At 36.6% G+C, this 16,872-nt stretch overlaps 1 protein-coding gene and 2 non-coding genes across 6 annotated transcripts in view; all 3 read left to right on the forward strand.

Annotated features, from left to right (window-relative positions):
- The window catches only part of LOC148872814 (Cation efflux family protein), a 38,554-nt gene extending 25,405 nt beyond the window's left edge, over positions 1–13,149 (forward strand). For 2 of the 4 annotated variants that reach the window (XM_088969458.1, XM_088969459.1), the window contains exons 4-7: positions 1,052–1,230; positions 1,350–1,500; positions 3,544–3,677; positions 12,619–13,149. In XM_088969458.1, coding sequence (XP_088825584.1) covers positions 1,052–1,230; positions 1,350–1,500; positions 3,544–3,677; positions 12,619–12,798 — 644 coding nt within the window. In that variant the 3' untranslated portion in view covers positions 12,799–13,149. The remainder of the gene's footprint in view (positions 1–1,051; positions 1,231–1,349; positions 1,501–3,543; positions 3,678–12,618) is intronic. The other 2 variants (XM_088969460.1, XM_088969461.1) reach the window with 1 other exon arrangement.
- Positions 13,150–14,870: 1,721 nt separating this feature from the next.
- LOC148872816 (small nucleolar RNA snoR117) lies at positions 14,871–14,957 on the forward strand. Its single transcript, XR_016108393.1, has one exon. It is a non-coding gene; the product is annotated as a small nucleolar RNA snoR117 (small nucleolar RNA).
- A 77-nt stretch (positions 14,958–15,034) lies between these two features.
- LOC148872817 (small nucleolar RNA snoR116) lies at positions 15,035–15,119 on the forward strand. The gene has a single exon (XR_016108391.1). It is a non-coding gene; the product is annotated as a small nucleolar RNA snoR116 (small nucleolar RNA).
- The last annotated feature ends 1,753 nt before the right edge of the window (positions 15,120–16,872 follow it).

The raw sequence follows: 16,872 nt of genomic DNA on the forward strand, positions 1-16,872 counted from the left end.
GTCTAACAGATGCTGGCAATTACCCAAAAATGGTCCTAGCTATTTGGCCTTGGGGTCTTGAGAGGGGTAAACTGGATAAAGACCTAACATTTTACTCTATTTTTTTTTGGCACTAGGTGGCTACTCTCAGACTTAAACCTGCATTCTCACACTAAGATCTTACAACCATAAATTCTACGTTCTTAATTGTCCAACCCTAGATGGTCTAGATTTCCTAGAAATCATTCATCAAAGTTTAGTTTAATAGAGTTCTATCTAGAGAGTGAAAACATTAGGACTCTATCTTCTCTGTGAGATGAGGATTTGGTCAAAGTAATCCATTCTCTAATGATCAGATTTGCTCCAACTCTCTGAAAACTTTCCAAGGCATGTGGTTTATTACTCTGATATTGATTAACTGAATTGCACTGATTTTGCCCTACTATAGAGTATGCAATAATTATATCTGTATTCTCTTATTCCTAGAATTGAGGACTAAGAGACTTACTTATGACTTCTGCTGAAAGTTTTCTAGATTCTGAGGAGCAGAGGTTTTGATACCAAAAGGAGAGAAGTGGTTTGAGACGTAAAGATGCATTGAATGGAAAGGTGGTTCACTTACTCATCACGAAGAGCGGGCAATAAGCATGAGGAGACAACATCATGCTTCTATTTTCATCAGATTTTATTAAAAAGTCACAAAGAGAACTATAATATCTGTCCAAACACACTTCAATTCTAGAGCTGCTCATTTCCCACAGAACTAAATGCTCATGAATTTCATTAAACTTGGCAAATAATGTGTATCTTGTTCTTGTTGTTGGTGATGCTTATTATTGTTGTTGAAGTTATTGTTATTGTTATTTCTACTAGTACTAGTAGGCTAGTAGCATTATATTGCTTTTATTATTTCTAAGACTGTAAGTACTTGTTTTCTTTACTTAGGCTCTTTTTCCTGTGGTATTGAACATGTCATGAATGGCTTTTTCTTGATAGACATATATCACTACTCTGAGTTTAAGGCAAGAACTCCTTAAAGCAATTCTGAGGTCCCCATACATATTATTTGCAGGCTTTCAGGTTCTCATCCAGGCTGTAGAACAACTGATTAAAGATGAACCTTCTGAAAAGATGAACTCAGAGAAACTGGCATGGTTATATGGAATCATGTTGTCTGCTACAGTGATAAAACTTGCCCTTTGGATTTATTGCAGAAGCTCAGGAAACCAGATTGTTCGTGCCTATGCAAAGGTTTCCCCTTTAAATGTCAATTTGAGGGTTCTACTTATTTTCATTCTGCTTTCAAATACACCAAATTTTATAACTTCTTGACCAAAAATTTATTTTTTGTTAACTAATTATGCCCCCAGGATCACTTTTTCGATGTGGTAACTAATGTAGTAGGCTTAGTTGCTGCTGTTCTTGGTGACAAGTTCTACTGGTGGATCGATCCTGCTGGAGCTATTATTCTTGCAATTTATACAATCACAAATTGGTCTGGAACTGTTCTGGAAAATGCAGGTCTCTCTCTCTCTCTGGAACTGTTCTGGAACTCTCTCTCTCTGTGCATGTGTTTCTGTGTTTGTTTATTGTGTGCGAGGAGTTAATACAAACACAGAGATATAATTTTTCTCCAAAATTAAATCCTACTGCAAGATTCTTAATAACTCCACAGTAGCTTATTTAATTTCCGTTTTAGATTGTCTTCTCCTCTGTGTGTGTATGTTTGTTTATTGTGTGTAAGGAGTTAAGGGGAAAACACAAAGACATACAATGTTTCTCCAAAATTAAATCCTCCTACGAGATTCTTAATAATTTCACAGTAGTTTATTTAATTTCCCTTTTAGATTCTCTTCTCCTTTCTAAAGTTCAAGAAACCAGCCAACCGAAGCTTTTAGTTATCTATTTTCCCTCTTGCTGTAAGAACTCTGTGACATTGGTGTGGAATCATGGAAATAAACTGTGGAAGAAGAAAAAAAGTTTCTTCATGTTCTTGAATCAGTGACAGTTGTATAATTTCTGGATAATTTGGATTTTGGTATTTTTTGAGTTTTTTTAGTTCAGTTTCCAATTTGTTGTTGGTGTCTTAGTATTAGAGTCGTTTGCCCTAAATGGTCATAGTAATTTAAAGAGTCGTATAAGAATGTTTTAGAATTTTGATAATGCAACCATGTCTTTAGCCTATTTCTTCATGGGCCAAAACTTCTCTGTTTTAAATAATCTTGGTGTCATTAGATATGAGTTATCTATCCAATTAGACCAAGATCTTGTAAATTTAATGTAATTTGATAGAGCTATGGATATTTTACTGATAAGGTGTCACTTTGTTATGGTACTTGAGTCTTTCTATTTTCTTGGTCTATCATGAAACTGTTTTTATTCATATGGTTATAGTAGAATGAATAGTGAGTATTTAGAGTTATTTTGGAGTCTAAGAAATGCGTAAGGGGGATAACTAATTCCTCTTCCTAGAGTCAATAAATATATTCTCTGTAAATTGGCTGGTTCTGAATTTGATTATGGAATAACAATTTGAATCGATTTGTTCTCTTTTCTTTCTCTCTCTCTCTTCCACAAAGCTGTAACCTCTTTTTTTTTTTGTCCTCTTTCTATTCTAAATTCTACATCTAAAGTCAATTGTACTTTTCTGTTTTTGATCTGATTTCCCTCATTTTTCTAGTTCTATGGGGTTAAGAAAGCAATGCATCCATTATTGTAGAATGACTTGTAGCAGCTAATAGCCATCTTATCAACCTTGCCCTTGTTGTGGTGCTGTCAGCAACATATTTTGTATCTCTGACTGAATTTAAGATGCCAGGGGAGATAAAATATCTTAGCTCCCTGAATACAAAGAGAAAAAATTAAAGACTAGCCCAAAAAATAGACTCCCTATTCACCCCTTGCTTGGCCAGCCCATCCGCAAATGAGTTGGCACTCCTTTTCACTCAACTGTATCCCACCATGTAATCCTAGGACTTTTCTCCTTACCATCCTATATTACTTTGATTCTTTAAAGGGCCTGTAATGACTGAAAAACAGATATACTGTGGAAAAGTTTACAAAACAACATTGACAGCAGTAGAAATTCTGAAAATTTGCCCAAATTCTTACTAGACTGATCTTTGAAGTAGAAATAAAAGTAATTTTCCTTCAACTCAAAATAAATGGCAAAACAACTGTCGTTTTTTTCTTATTCAACTTTTCTGCAAGAATGAATCTTTCTCAAAGAGCTTCCAATAGATTTTTCATTTTGAAGTTAGGAAATAGCAATTTTCAACTTTTCTTAATTAAAAACTTTCAAGAATGATCTCTTCTGTATCTAATCAAATTGTTTATTTACTATGATTAGTGAGTTTTAATGTGAGAAAATATGTGATTGATATTAATCGACTAATTAATGTGATGATTTTTTATTTAGAGTTGAAATTTGGAGATTGATTTTCAGAAAATGAAAGCTATTACAAATTTACTATTTTGACTAATTGCATTTTGGTACACAACACTCTTGAGCCGTCTCCCTAATCCATTTCTCTTATTATTTTACTATGGTACTTTTCGGTGCAGTTTCTCTGGTGGGACAATCAGCCCCTCCTGAAGTATTGCAGAAATTGACATACTTGGTCTTAAGGCACCATCCTCAAATCAAGCGTGTTGACACGGTCAGGGCCTACACCTTTGGTGTTCTTTACTTTGTAGAGGTCAGTTGAGTGAAAGACTTCTAGTCGTGTAATTTATTTACTTGTTTGGTTAATTTCAAGACTTACAAAGAGTCTGGGTCTGCTGTGTTACACCATGCTGTGGACTGGGCTGGTGTCCCCAATCAGATCCAGACACATTTTATCTCATATCTGTAGAGCATTCTAATGTGTGTATACAAATTTATGATGCCGAAAACACTTTGACCAATCAAAACCCCATGAATTTTGATGAAAACCCACCTCATTACCACTTTTATGATGTCATGGATGGGTCTCTCCTCTCTCTCTCTCTCTCTCTCTCTCTCTCTCTCTCTCTCTCTCTCTCGTGCGATGCACGAGAAAATCTGAAAGATTGAATAATTTTATTTACTATTAATTAATTGATAAATTAATAATCAAAATTTATTGTTAATTAACTATAAGTATCAAAAGTTATTGTTAATATTTAAAATTTTAATAATTGTATTTTTCATTTAATGTTGATTTATAGAAAATAGTTATTGTTAATTAATATGAACAAATAATTTTAATAAATTTTGGTGATGTGCGATCTAGCGGGCTCCCTGCTGGTTGATGACTCAGAAGCTAAGCTGGAGAATTCCTTACTGGAAGGTGACTCAGATGCCGAGTTGAGTAAGGCCGAATTAGAAGATAGCTCGGATGTCAAACTATATAATGGAGAGTTGTGTAATTTTCTAGGAGACCTACAGTGAAACAATATTAGAGTGCCCGGGTTTCTTTACCCGTGGTGGGCACTCCAATGCTTAAATCAATGAATTGAAGATTTTTGAGAAAGCTAAAAGTAAGAGAGCTAGAGAGCTACGAGAACTAAATTGCGCATGTACCTTGTGAGATTGGAGGTGAGGCCTATATATAGGCGTTTGGCATGGGCTTCACGCACGACGTCCGAGATCTCTGGGAGGTCGTGGCTGGCCAGGCCGAAGTCTTTGGAGGTAGTGGCTAATGTAGACCAGGCTTTGTGCCTCCGAAACATTCGATGCAGGATCTGACTTCCGGAAGACCCAGGAGTGACGGGATTCACACACAGAGGAGGTTGGCGAGCACATCTCGCAGGTCACCACATGGACTTCAGTCGAGTCGACAAGTCCTCAAGGGAGGTCGCTCCTCGCGTCAAGGTCACTTGGACCAGTAACGACGAGGTACCACAGGTCGGCCCTGGACAAGGTGTTCCTAGCCGCCTTACCAAGGTTCCCAAGTTGTAAATGAGGTTGCCAGCTAGGACTCCAGTTAGTCGGTAGAGGTAGGTTGCCAGGTTGGATTTCAGCTAAGGTAAATCATTGCCTACATGGTGCTGGGGTGTCGTCCAACTGCTCTGAGATGCCACATGTCACGATGCCAGTGGAGGGCCAAATCTGCCCTCATCAATTGCCCCCCTCCCCTCCCAAGATGAGGTCAGCTTGGCAAAGGGAGTAGCTTGTTGCATGTCCTTTGGTCTGGAATGACTAGTTTGATGAGCTCGTAGGCATTGGTCCAGTTCGCTCCCCAAGTCGGAAGTCTTAAGGTTTAAATGTAGCCTTACGCAGGATTTCGCCATCTTGATTATCGGGGCATAGGAGCGAACTCATCTCCTCGAGGAGTCGGATCAGGCACCTTGAGGACATCTACCTTATTAGGGATGCAACCGTCAAGGAGTTCTACAATTCGGCCAAATACCTCAAGAGCAAAGTTTGTCATGTCGTCCTCGAGGGGCGTCCAACTGCATGATTGCCTCGTCAGGTCACTCCACTTATGTAGACTACAACACAATGTTCTTCATGTCGGTCCTCGAAGGAGTAGCTGACAAGGTTGATGCGGAGCCTAAAACCGAGGTGGAGGATGACTGTGAAGAAATTGGCCAAGTTTGCATGTCTACTGCAATGCTGAAAGCGAACTAGTCTTCCTTTCTTCCATTTCTCTTCTTTTATCTTTTTTCTCTTTTATTTTTTTTGTTTTTTTTTAGGTCAACGTCGACGTCCTTTGAGGTCGATTTAAGCATAGTGGTGGCAGTGCTGCCGAGCTAGATAGATGGGGAGCCGACCTGCTTATATCGGTCTACCCGTTGTCGCCGTGTTTCGTGGTCGGCTTGAGGGGGCCTTAGATAAAAAGCAGTATGGCTTTTCCTTAGATGGCCGTTCTGTAGTAGCTCTAAATGTGGCTGCATCTATGCTATCACATGGGATTGACTCTCCTAGGTCTACGCTTGTGAGTCAATGCCATGCATGTACCGCACCTACTCCTAGAACTGTTGGCCGCCCACTTCTATTGGAGCCATGGGGGGCTCACCTTGAGGGGGTGGCTCTGGTGTCTACGGGTTGCCTACTCTCACAGGAACCATAAAAGGTTCGACTTGTGAAGCCGGTTCCTCATTCAATTAGCTACCAACTCTCACGGGAGCCATGAAGGGCTCGATTAGTAGTGAGGCTTCGCAATTCGGGCTGGGAGACAATTTGGGCCAGATGGCTGAAGCTAGCCCTGGCTAGTGGTTTAGATTCAGCCCTTGTGATAGCTTTGTCAATACGTGTGTTGGTGTCGGTGTTGGACGGTAGGTCAGTGCCACAACTGCACCGCATTAGTTCTCGGAGACGCTAGTCGTCTACTCCTACGATAAGCTATAGGGATCTCGACCTGTGGGGGCACCTTTACTAACTGTAGGTCGCCAACTTGCACGAGAGCCTTAATAGGCTCAACCCGCAAGGGCGACCACACAATCCGTTGGTCGCCGACTCCCGCGAAAGCCACGAAGGGCTTGACCTGTAGAGGCGACCTCGCGAAATAGAGCTGACGAGGCTCATCCGGGCCGATTACCGTTGAGTGCGAATATAGAATGGGTTGTGATCGGCAGGGCGTCTCTACAGTTTGTTAGCGGTCAACTCCCACGGGAACCACGAAGGGCTTGACCTATGGGGGCGGCCTCACTTTAGGGTGCATGTCGCCAGTCTTCTGGTTGTTCAAGTTCTGCTACTGATTGTTCCGATGTTGTTGGTCGTTCTGTGGCGGCATGATGCACTGGACTTCTCCTCCCAAGCACGCATCTGGAAATTCAATCTGTGGAATCGCTGACGGTTCTCCTCCCCGTGGGAACCGATGACGGCTCAATCGTAGGAGAGGGGTGTTCACTTGATGCAACAGGAAAGCTAGACTCAATACTACATACACACCAAGTAGGGTCAATGGTACTGTAAAATGCCCGATAGTTATTGAGGGTAGTTCTGGTCGAACAATGGACTGCTCTTGCCCCCCAATGACTTGCATGTTGCTATTGTTGATGTTAGTGGAATGGTTGTTTTTTGAAGAAGCCATTGAGTTTAGTGAGAGTAAAGAAGGTGAGAACTTGGCTTTTTTGTTGCGATTCCCACAAGCGGTGCCAATTGATGGTACGTGCGATTTATTTCTCAATAGCCTGCTTGCTATCAAGCTTTCAGCTCGCACACATAGAGTACTGACTTAAGCATCGGAGCGACCACACCAGGTAAGCCACCCCGGGTCCTTTGAGCCTTGTTTCCTTGTAGTTCGACCAGCCAGCTAAGCAACCAACGTCCAAGTTGCCCTCCAGCTAGGAGAATCCATATTGCACACCATCAAATTTAATTATATTAATCATTTGTAGTAATTTTAATAATTGTTATTATTTTCATTATTTTTTAAATGAAAATTTGATTGACTTTAAATAAATAAAAATAATTAACAATTATATAGGAATGGCAACAGGGCGGGTTCGAGGCAAGGCACCCCATCCCTGTTCCTGCCTCGTAGTAAAGACACTCTACCCCATCCTCACCCTATCCCTAGTGTCAGGTGGGTTCAGGGCAAGGCACCCACTCCTTGTTAGGGACGAGGAATCCTTAAATTTCTTTGCCTCATCCTCAATGTTGGGAAAATTCAGGACAAGGCACCCATTCCTCATCAAAGATGGGGAGTCCACGAATTTTCCCCACCCCATCCCCAATGTTGGGCAGGTTCAAGGCAAGTCACTCACTCCCCACCAACCCAATATTCAATTTGATGACAAAAATTATCAAAATGATATATTGAGTATTAGCCCACATGATAGATTTCTAAAAGTACACTAAATTGTCTTTAATTTTCAAAAATGTAATTTTATGAAAATTTTGGAAATTTTATTACATTCAAATTTATTTTTAAATTGCTAGTAAATAATTTATTTCCTTTTCAAATGGTTTAATTATAGAATTACACTAATTTATCTTATATTTTCTAATATAAACTGATCAATAATTTCCTTTTCCAATATTATACTAATTTATCTAAATAATTTGTGTAATTATTGATTCAAATTATAATTTTCCCTTTCTTTAATAATTTTCAATAATTTACAATGAAAATTACATAATTTTTCAATAGTTTTCTAAAATCCATCAAATGTAATAGTTTTTCCTAAAATTTCTAAAATATTCCAATAAATTTTTATAGTTATTTAATATATTTTCAATAATCTTTCAAAAATTTTATATCTTTTAATTTCCAAAATGTTATTTTACGAAAATGTAATATTATGAAAACTTTATTACATTTGTGTAATTATGGAGATTTATTGAAAATCATTTTAGATTGTTATTAAATAATTATTTTTATTAGGTAGTTTACTAACAAATTTACACTAATTTATCTCTTATTTTTTTATATAAATTAATTAATAATTTCATTTTCCAGCATTATAATATTTAATTCCCCAATCTGCATCATTTTCCAGCATTATAATATTTAATTCCCCAATCTGCATTCCGTTTTTAACTATAATTAGTAAGCATGTACGTGCATTTGCACGTGGTAGTATTTCTAAGACAACTATTTATAATTCATTAACGGTTTCTGAATGGCTATAAGTGGGTAGTTTCTAAAGTGAGAGTAAATGGCATATATGCCCTCTTTATGCATGTTGTATGCTTAGACAAGGGGGATAGAAAACATCCAATGAAAATTCCAGAAAGAAGGGGCATCCGTTCTTTAATAGATGGTATAGATAATAGCAATAACTAAAATTTTGTACTTTTTTATAATTGTTAAATATAATTCTCAATTTATAGAAGTTAGTTAAAGAGTTTTCAATTTTTATAAAATGTTGTTAATTAACATGAATATAATAGTATTTACCCAAAATACTTTAAAAAGTCATGATGAGTTAGTTAATAACAATATTTATTAATTTACTAACCATACTAATAAGAATATTTAATTTTTGATAATTTACTTAACTTTTGGTAATAACACTATTTAATATTCATTGAATATGAGTTGGATTAAATATTAACCGTATTTAACTATTTATTAATTAATACGAATATTTTAAATGAGATAATGGATATTAGGGGGAGAGATTTTAGGAATTGATTGGGGAGTGGGGTAACATGATAAGTTCTTTATGGCTTAGAGTAGATGCCTTAGGAGAGAGATTGTAGGAATATTTTTAGGTAGTTGGGTTGGGAATGGTGACATGGCTTAATGGGAGTGGTGGGAACGGGAGAGGAGAGAGTTAAGTAGAATGCAAGATGGGGGTAATGGAGCAAGGAGAGCCAAATAAAATGCAAGATGGGGGTAATGGAGCAACTACTTGACTCCGCTTGCTCCATTACCCCCACCTTGCATTCTACTTTCTCTCCTCTCCCTTTCCACCACTCCCATCAAGTCATGTCACCATTCCCAACCCAATTACCTAAAAATATTCCTACAATCTCTCTCCTAAGGTATCTCCTCTAAGCCATTAGGAATTTATCATGTTACCCCTCCCCAATCAATTCCTAAAATCTCTCCCCCCAATCTATATCTACTCTCTCTCTCATTTAAAATATCTGTTTTAATTAATAAATAGTTAAATACAGTTAATATTTAATCCAACTCATATTCAATGAGTATTAAATAGTGTTATTACCAAAAGTTAAGTAAATTATCAAAAATTAAATGTTCTTATTAGTACGGTTAATAAATTAATAAATATTGTTATTAACTAACTCATCATGACTTTTTAAAGTATTTTGGGTAAATATTGTTATATTCATGTTAATTAACAACATTTTATAGAAATTGAAAACTCTTTAACTAATTTCTATAAAATTGAGAATTATATTTATCAATTATCAAAAAGTATAAAATTTTTAGTTATTGCTAGTATTATAGTTAATAACCAATGCAGATGGGGGAATGAAATATTATAATGTTGGAAAATGAAAGTACTAATTAATTTATATTGGAAAATAAAAGATAAATTAGTATAATTTTGTTAGTAAACTGCTTAATAAAAATAAATATTTAATAACAATTTAAAATAATTTTTAATAAATCTCCATAATTACACAAATGTAATAAATTTTCATAACATTACATTTTCTTAAAATAACATTTTGGAAATTAAAAGATATAAAATTTTTGGAAGTTTATTTAAAGTATTAAATATTATTGAAAATTATTGGAATGTTTTGGAAATTTTAGGAAAATTTATTACATTTGATAGATTTTGGAAAACCATTGAAAAATTATGTAATTTTCATTGTAAATTGTTGAAAATTATTATTAGATAGATGAGTATGGGAAAGGGGAAATTGTAATTTGAACCAATAATTGCACAAATTATTAACATAAGTTACTATAAAATTGGAAAAAGGAAATTATTGGTTAGTTTATATAGAAAATATAAGATAAATTAGTGTAATTCTATAATTAAACCATTTTAAAAGAAAATAAATTATTTAATAAAAATTTAAAAACAAATTTTAATGTAATAAATTTTCCAAAATTTTCATAAAATTACATTTTTGAAAATTAAAGAGAATTTAGTGTACTTTTAGAAATTTACCACGTGGCTAATACTTAGTATATCGTTTTGATCATTTTTGTCATCAAATTGATTATTGGGTTGATGGGGAGTGGGTGCCTTGCCTTGAACCCGCTTGACATTGGGGACAAGGTGGCAAAAATTCAAGGATTCTCTATCCTTGATGAAGAGTGGGTACCTTGCCCTGAATTTGCCCAACACTGAGGACGAGGCGGGGAAATTCAAGGATTCCATGTCCCTAACGGGGAGTGGGTGCCTTGCCCTGAACCCGCCTGATACTAGGGACAGGGCGGGGAAATTCGAGGATTCCCTGTCCCTAACGGGGAGTGGGTGCCTTGCCCTGAACCCGCCTGATACTAGGGACGGGGCGGGGAAATTCGAGGATTCCCTGTCCCTAACGGGGAGTGGGTGCCTTGCCCTGAACCCGCCTAATACTAGGGACAGGGTGGGGATAGGGATGGGGTGTCATACCCCGAACCCGCCTTGTTGTCATCCTATATAATTGTTAATTATTCATGAAATTAATAAAAATGTTAGCTTTTGTAGTTATTTTTATCTATTTAAAGTCAATCAAATTTTCATTTAAAAATAATAACAGTTATTAAAAACATGTATTGATATTAAATTAACAATAACTATTTTCTATAAATCAGCATTAAATGAAAAATGCAATTATTAAAATTTTAAATATTAACAAGAACTTTGAATACTTTTAGGGTCCATTTGCTTTGCAATAGGGATTGGAATTGGAGTCAAAATCCTTTGGAATCGGAATCGGAATGGTCCATTCCCATAGTCTGTTTGGTTCAAACACAAATGGGAATGGAAATTGGAGTCAGCAGGAATGAGATTTCATTCCCAAGGGAGGGGCAAGGAATGAGGGAATGGGCATTCCAGCAGGAATGGGAATGGAATTGCAATTCTATCCAACCAAACAGTTGAAATTGGAATAATCCATTCCGATTCCAAACTCCTATTCCCACGGACCAAATGGGGCCTTAGTTAATTAACAACAAATTTTGATTATTAATTTACCAATTAATTAATAGTAAATAAAATTATTCAATCTTTCAGATTTTCTCATGCATCGCATGGGCCCCTGCTAGTATATATATTGGGCAGCCCAGTGCATGAGGCTCCCACCAATTTGAACCCTGGTCACCCAAGTCACAATGGAACAACCCAACTGTTACAGCAGCACAACCCAGGGAGTCGTAGGACGCTCTGTTACATCATACATAAAGTTCTTCCCTTTTTTTTCGTGTGTTGCTGTTTGAAAGATAAACCTAGGGGTGAGGGGTCCTGTGAAACAATATAAAGCTGCAATTTTTCTATTGAGAATTTGACTTAAAAGAGCACCTAAGAAGGATATAGCAGTGGTGAATTTGATGTGGAACTATTGGTTAAGTTTTCATCTTTTATAGCAACTGTTATAGCAGCACAACCCAGGGGATCGTAGGACTCTCTGTTACATCATACATCATACATAAAGTTCTTCCCTTTTTTGTGAGTTTTGCTGTTTGAAAGATAAACCTAGGGGTGAGGGGTCCTGTGAAACAATATAAAGCTGCAATTTTTCTACTGAGAATTTGACTTAAAAGAGCACCTAAGAAGGACATAGCAGTGGTGAATTTGATGCGGAACTATTGGTTAAGTTTTCATCTTTTATAGCAGTTGTGAATCCTGTAATCAGGAATGAAATTTAGACCAGTAGGTATTAAATTTTGTGCAGAAGGGAGATCTGTTCTCGTAATCCATTATAGTAGTCCAACAACTTAATTTCGTTATTAGTACGAGGGGACTCGAAAGTTCATGGATTGAGGACTATTTAGAAACACGTCTCAATTCAAGATAATCAACTTCAAAGATCTGATAGTGATCTGTCAAGGTTCAGAAGGAGAGAGAGAGAGAGAGAGAGAGATGAGTAGAAAAAAAAAAGAGGAGAAAATAGATAACACATGTCCAGATCTGATTGGGGACAGGGCCCATTCCACAGCGTAGTGGACCCAGTAGAAGATCCCAAGTCACTTAAAAACACTATGACTTGGCACAATCATGGCTTCTTTCCTTCAACAATGGAGTTATTCCATCTTTTTCACAGTTTATTCTCATTCATTTTCAAGTTAACATATTTTCTTTGACCGGAAATAATAGGTTGATATTGAACTTCCTGAAGATTTGCCACTTAAAAAAGCCCACGCAATTGGAGAGACTTTGCAGATAAAGATTGAGGAACTCCCTGAAGTTGAGCGGGCATTTGTCCATCTAGATTTTGAGTGTGATCACAGACCAGAGCACACTGTTCTTAGCAGGCTGCCTGACAGCGACCCTTGATTTTGGAGTTGCCATCTTTGTGGTGGTGGTTGTTATGATAAAGCAATCTCTACAGAGAAGATACAAACGAAGGCTTTTAACCCCTGTTATGTCATGCTTTGTTTCCAGTGCACATCTGGAGAGAAAAAAAGTAACGGTTGGTATAATGTTTTTGGTCTCTTGAAAAAAGGAAGTATATCTTCTCATGAACCAAAGATGTAACAGAACTTGTCTCAAGGAACTATGTAGGACCTTGTTAGCATAGTTGATTAAATACCGAATATCCCCTTAGAGGTGAATTTATTCTTGTAATTGAATCATCACAACCATTATATTAGTTCATAAATCCATTACCCAGTGGAGGTCGATTTATGATTGTATAGCTATTGCAACCATTAGGGTGGTGTTTGGTTTAGGGTTTTAAAAAAGGGTGGTATGGTTCCAGAACCAACCATAGAGTGTAAGTTTTGATCAATGTTTTAAAAATTGAACCTGAATTGAAACTGCTTTAGCCATCGGTTTCTGGATCAGTGGTTTGACCGTTCAAACCAAACAGATAGCCCGTTGTAATTTAAAAAATAAAAATGGATAAAATTCACTGTACAGGTTGAATGGGCTGATGGTTCAATCACCTAATTGTCTAAGAAATGATTCAGGAGTAAAATGAAACCTGTTGCTTGGATAGTTTTTGAGCCGAATGATCCAACTGTAGATCGACAATTTGAAAACCACAGTTTTGATTATATGATTCATGTGTACGTGTACTTCCACCATTTACTTTTGATCATATGGCGATCATCAAATTGAAACTTTTTGAATGAAGCCATATCGATATGAGTTTGGTTGAAGCCGGCGAACCATGCTTTTTGGATGAATTCGTAAATTAAATTAAACCAGATGAAACATAAACACAACCAGGAATTGAACATCCCTTGGTGCCCAACAACGTTTTCAATCCATTCAATTGCTTGCATATTTTGCTACATCTGTTCTTTTTTGGGGTTATAAAGAGTAATCAAAGGTCTATACAACATGGTAATGGGATACCACATCTTTCAAAATAAATTAGGGTAAATTGCTGAAACTCTCCTCTGAGTTTTGTTGAAATTTCTCCTAAAGTTTGATAATTGCAATCTCTCCCTTAAATTTTTGAGGTTTTTATGGTTCAGTCCACCTCTAGGTGGAACTAGGATTTTTTAGGGGTGGACTGAATCCTGCCCGTGGATTGATGCCAAATTCACGGACAAGATGTGGTTTATACTTTATAGGGTGGTGGGGGCTACTAATAGATTAAGAGAGGGCTGCAAATCGGAATTCTGAAGAGTGCAGGATAAAAATCCCTGAACTTCATATAATTATAAGTAGACATCTCTATTAGAATCTTCTAATAAGAGGCACAAAAACGTTATCACCTCTCTTACTATTGAGACTGATTTCTATAAAAAAAGTACAAATTTTATGAATAATAACAAAAAAACAAGAGTTTTAAATTTCAGCTTTACCTTTGAATGATTGATATGAAATTGTGGAACATGAATCAAATTAAAAAAAAAATTAGATTGCAAGGGTTTGCGGCAATAATTAATATGAAGAGAAATTTTAAAAAATTAATATTTTGGTCAAAAAAGCAATTGTATGACTATTGTGGACATTTAGCAACGGTCATTCAGAAATTTACTCAATAAATTACCCAAGAGGATGTCATTTTCTCTAGGTGTCAGTTTGGAAGGAGTACAAACATAAACATGTAGTGTGCAAAAATCCTTATATTTTGTTCAAAAGTATTTGCACTGCATATTTTGCTAGCAATAATATAATGAAACTGTGAGGGTAATATAGTAAATTTATCATATTAGCAACACCAGCAGGGATTAGGGTTTCCAAGTTTTTCCAACGTCCATAACGCAAAATTCGGGTCATCCCACTACTATATAAGTTGAACTGATGGTCGTCTTAGATTGGATTCATTTCATCTTCTGCTCAACGAGTCTAGGGTTTATCTCACAGTTTCCTCTGTTTCGCTCTTCTTCTTTTGTTTTTCCACTATGCATAGTGTGGATGCTGGATCTACAGGAACCAAGGATCTCTATAGTGGCCTGTGATGCCTCAAATTGTCCGTACCATCTGAGATCTCTTACTGATTCTTTGATGTGCTCTTCATCTCTAGCTTTCTGAGGCCATCCCCTTGTGTTTCTGCAGACCCCATTTTCTCTTTTTGCTTTTGTTTTTTCAACTAATTATTTGCTGGAGAAGAAACGGGCGATGACGACGATGATTATACCATCAAACAATGAAAGCTTCAGGGCTTGTTGATGTCATCAAAATCATTACTATCTGAGCCTTTCTGGCAATTTTCCTCATTTTCAAGAAAAAAATAGGCTTAGGATGGTTGTTTATCTGGGTCTGCGTGAATGCAGATTAACAGCTTAAAGGCAACAAATTAGAGTCTCTGATGCGCTTTTTCTATAGCGTTTTCAGTGCTGTACGTTGCCGATAGAGAAATCGAGTGGAGATTCTGGCATGTGCTGTGTTTCTTTCCTTGCAGCTTATGCATTCAGATGCTCGAATATTATTCAACTTAAAGAAGAAACTTTAAATTCTTGGTAGATCTCGTTGCTCTGCGATTTATACCCATTACTTGAAGACCGATGGATCAAAAACAGAGAATCTGCGGACTCAACATTGGAATTGATAAGTCGCTTTTGTTTTTTGGGTAGAAAGAGGATTAGGGTTTGTCGTCCTTTCGTTTCATGATGCCTGAGCGAGCCACTGGGCAAGACAATATGTTGAGATTTTTAGTGCTAATTCGGTAACTCGAACAAATGCTCTGTAGCAGATCTGGTGTTCACCACAAAATCTCAACATTTGGCCAAAATCCTAATTAGAAATTAAGCCGATTCGAGTGTGTTGCACACCATTTCATGCCAGGGAGATGAGCCTGTTTAGTTCAACTTATCAATAGGGGTAGATTTTCATTATTATGAAGAGAAAAATAAGAAACTCGTAGTATGGTAGATCACCCAAAAGTGTATAGTAATAGAAAAATCCATATACTAACCTTTTTTATTCGCCCAAAAACTGGCAAAGGACAAATATATGCCCCTTTGAAAAACATGGCCCAATAGAAGGGTTAATTCTTGGAAAACCTATATAATTGTTAATTTTGAAGTTGATAAAGTTTAAAAATCCATCAAGGGTAAAATACAAAAAATCTCCCAGAAAAATATGTAGACATCAATGACGTCCAACGCATCTGTTTTTCACTTTAAATGGTTTAAGCCTTTAGGGTGAAAATGGCCATGGCAAACCCCATTTGGGCTGCTTTTACTCCTGCAAGCTTACAAAAAGCTTTTAGAATAGTCTGGCAACAGATTTGCCCCGAAGTCGGTCTCAAATTCTTTATGCAAATATGTACAATACATTATATACAAAATATAAGATTTTGCTGCTACATATTTACATTTATGCTCCTTTCAAAATGGTTTAAGCCTTTAGGGTGAAAATGGCCATTTAAATTCTGAGTTCGGCTTCAGTCAGGGCAAAGCCCATTTGGGTTGCTTTTATTGCTTTGCATTGAGAGTATCTCCCAATGCAAGCTTACAAAAAGCTTTTAGAATAGCCTGGCTACGGATTTACCCCGAAGGTCTCAAATTCTTTAGGCTCAGTTCGGAAAAGAGTATAAATGCAAATATGTACAATACAAATATATACAAAATATAAGGTTTTGCGTGTTACATATTTTACATTTATACTCCTTTCAAACTCAGCTTTAGGGTGTGAAGTTTTTATTTGTTAAAAACCAAAACTCCTCTAAATATCTATTTTTGTTCAGCAATTACATTGCGAGATGTGTCGTTCCTTTGGTCCCAGATGTGAGGCTGAGTTGCACGGTAGTAAATTTGTTGTTTATTAAGTATGATATCCAATTTCAAATCTTATGCTCAACAATTTGGTGTTAAATAGGGGATTGAGGGATTGAATACAAGTTATAAAGTATATGTTTGACATTGATGCCGCAGATAAAGCATTGTTTTCTCAGAAAAAGGTGCTACTGATGAGGTTTAGAAGCACCATCTTTTAAGAAAATGTCGTTTT

Source organism: Nelumbo lutea, chromosome 2, assembly GCF_056320005.1.
Source record: "Nelumbo lutea isolate HS-2025 chromosome 2, American lotus-T2T, whole genome shotgun sequence".
Lineage (NCBI taxonomy): Eukaryota > Viridiplantae > Streptophyta > Magnoliopsida > Proteales > Nelumbonaceae > Nelumbo > Nelumbo lutea.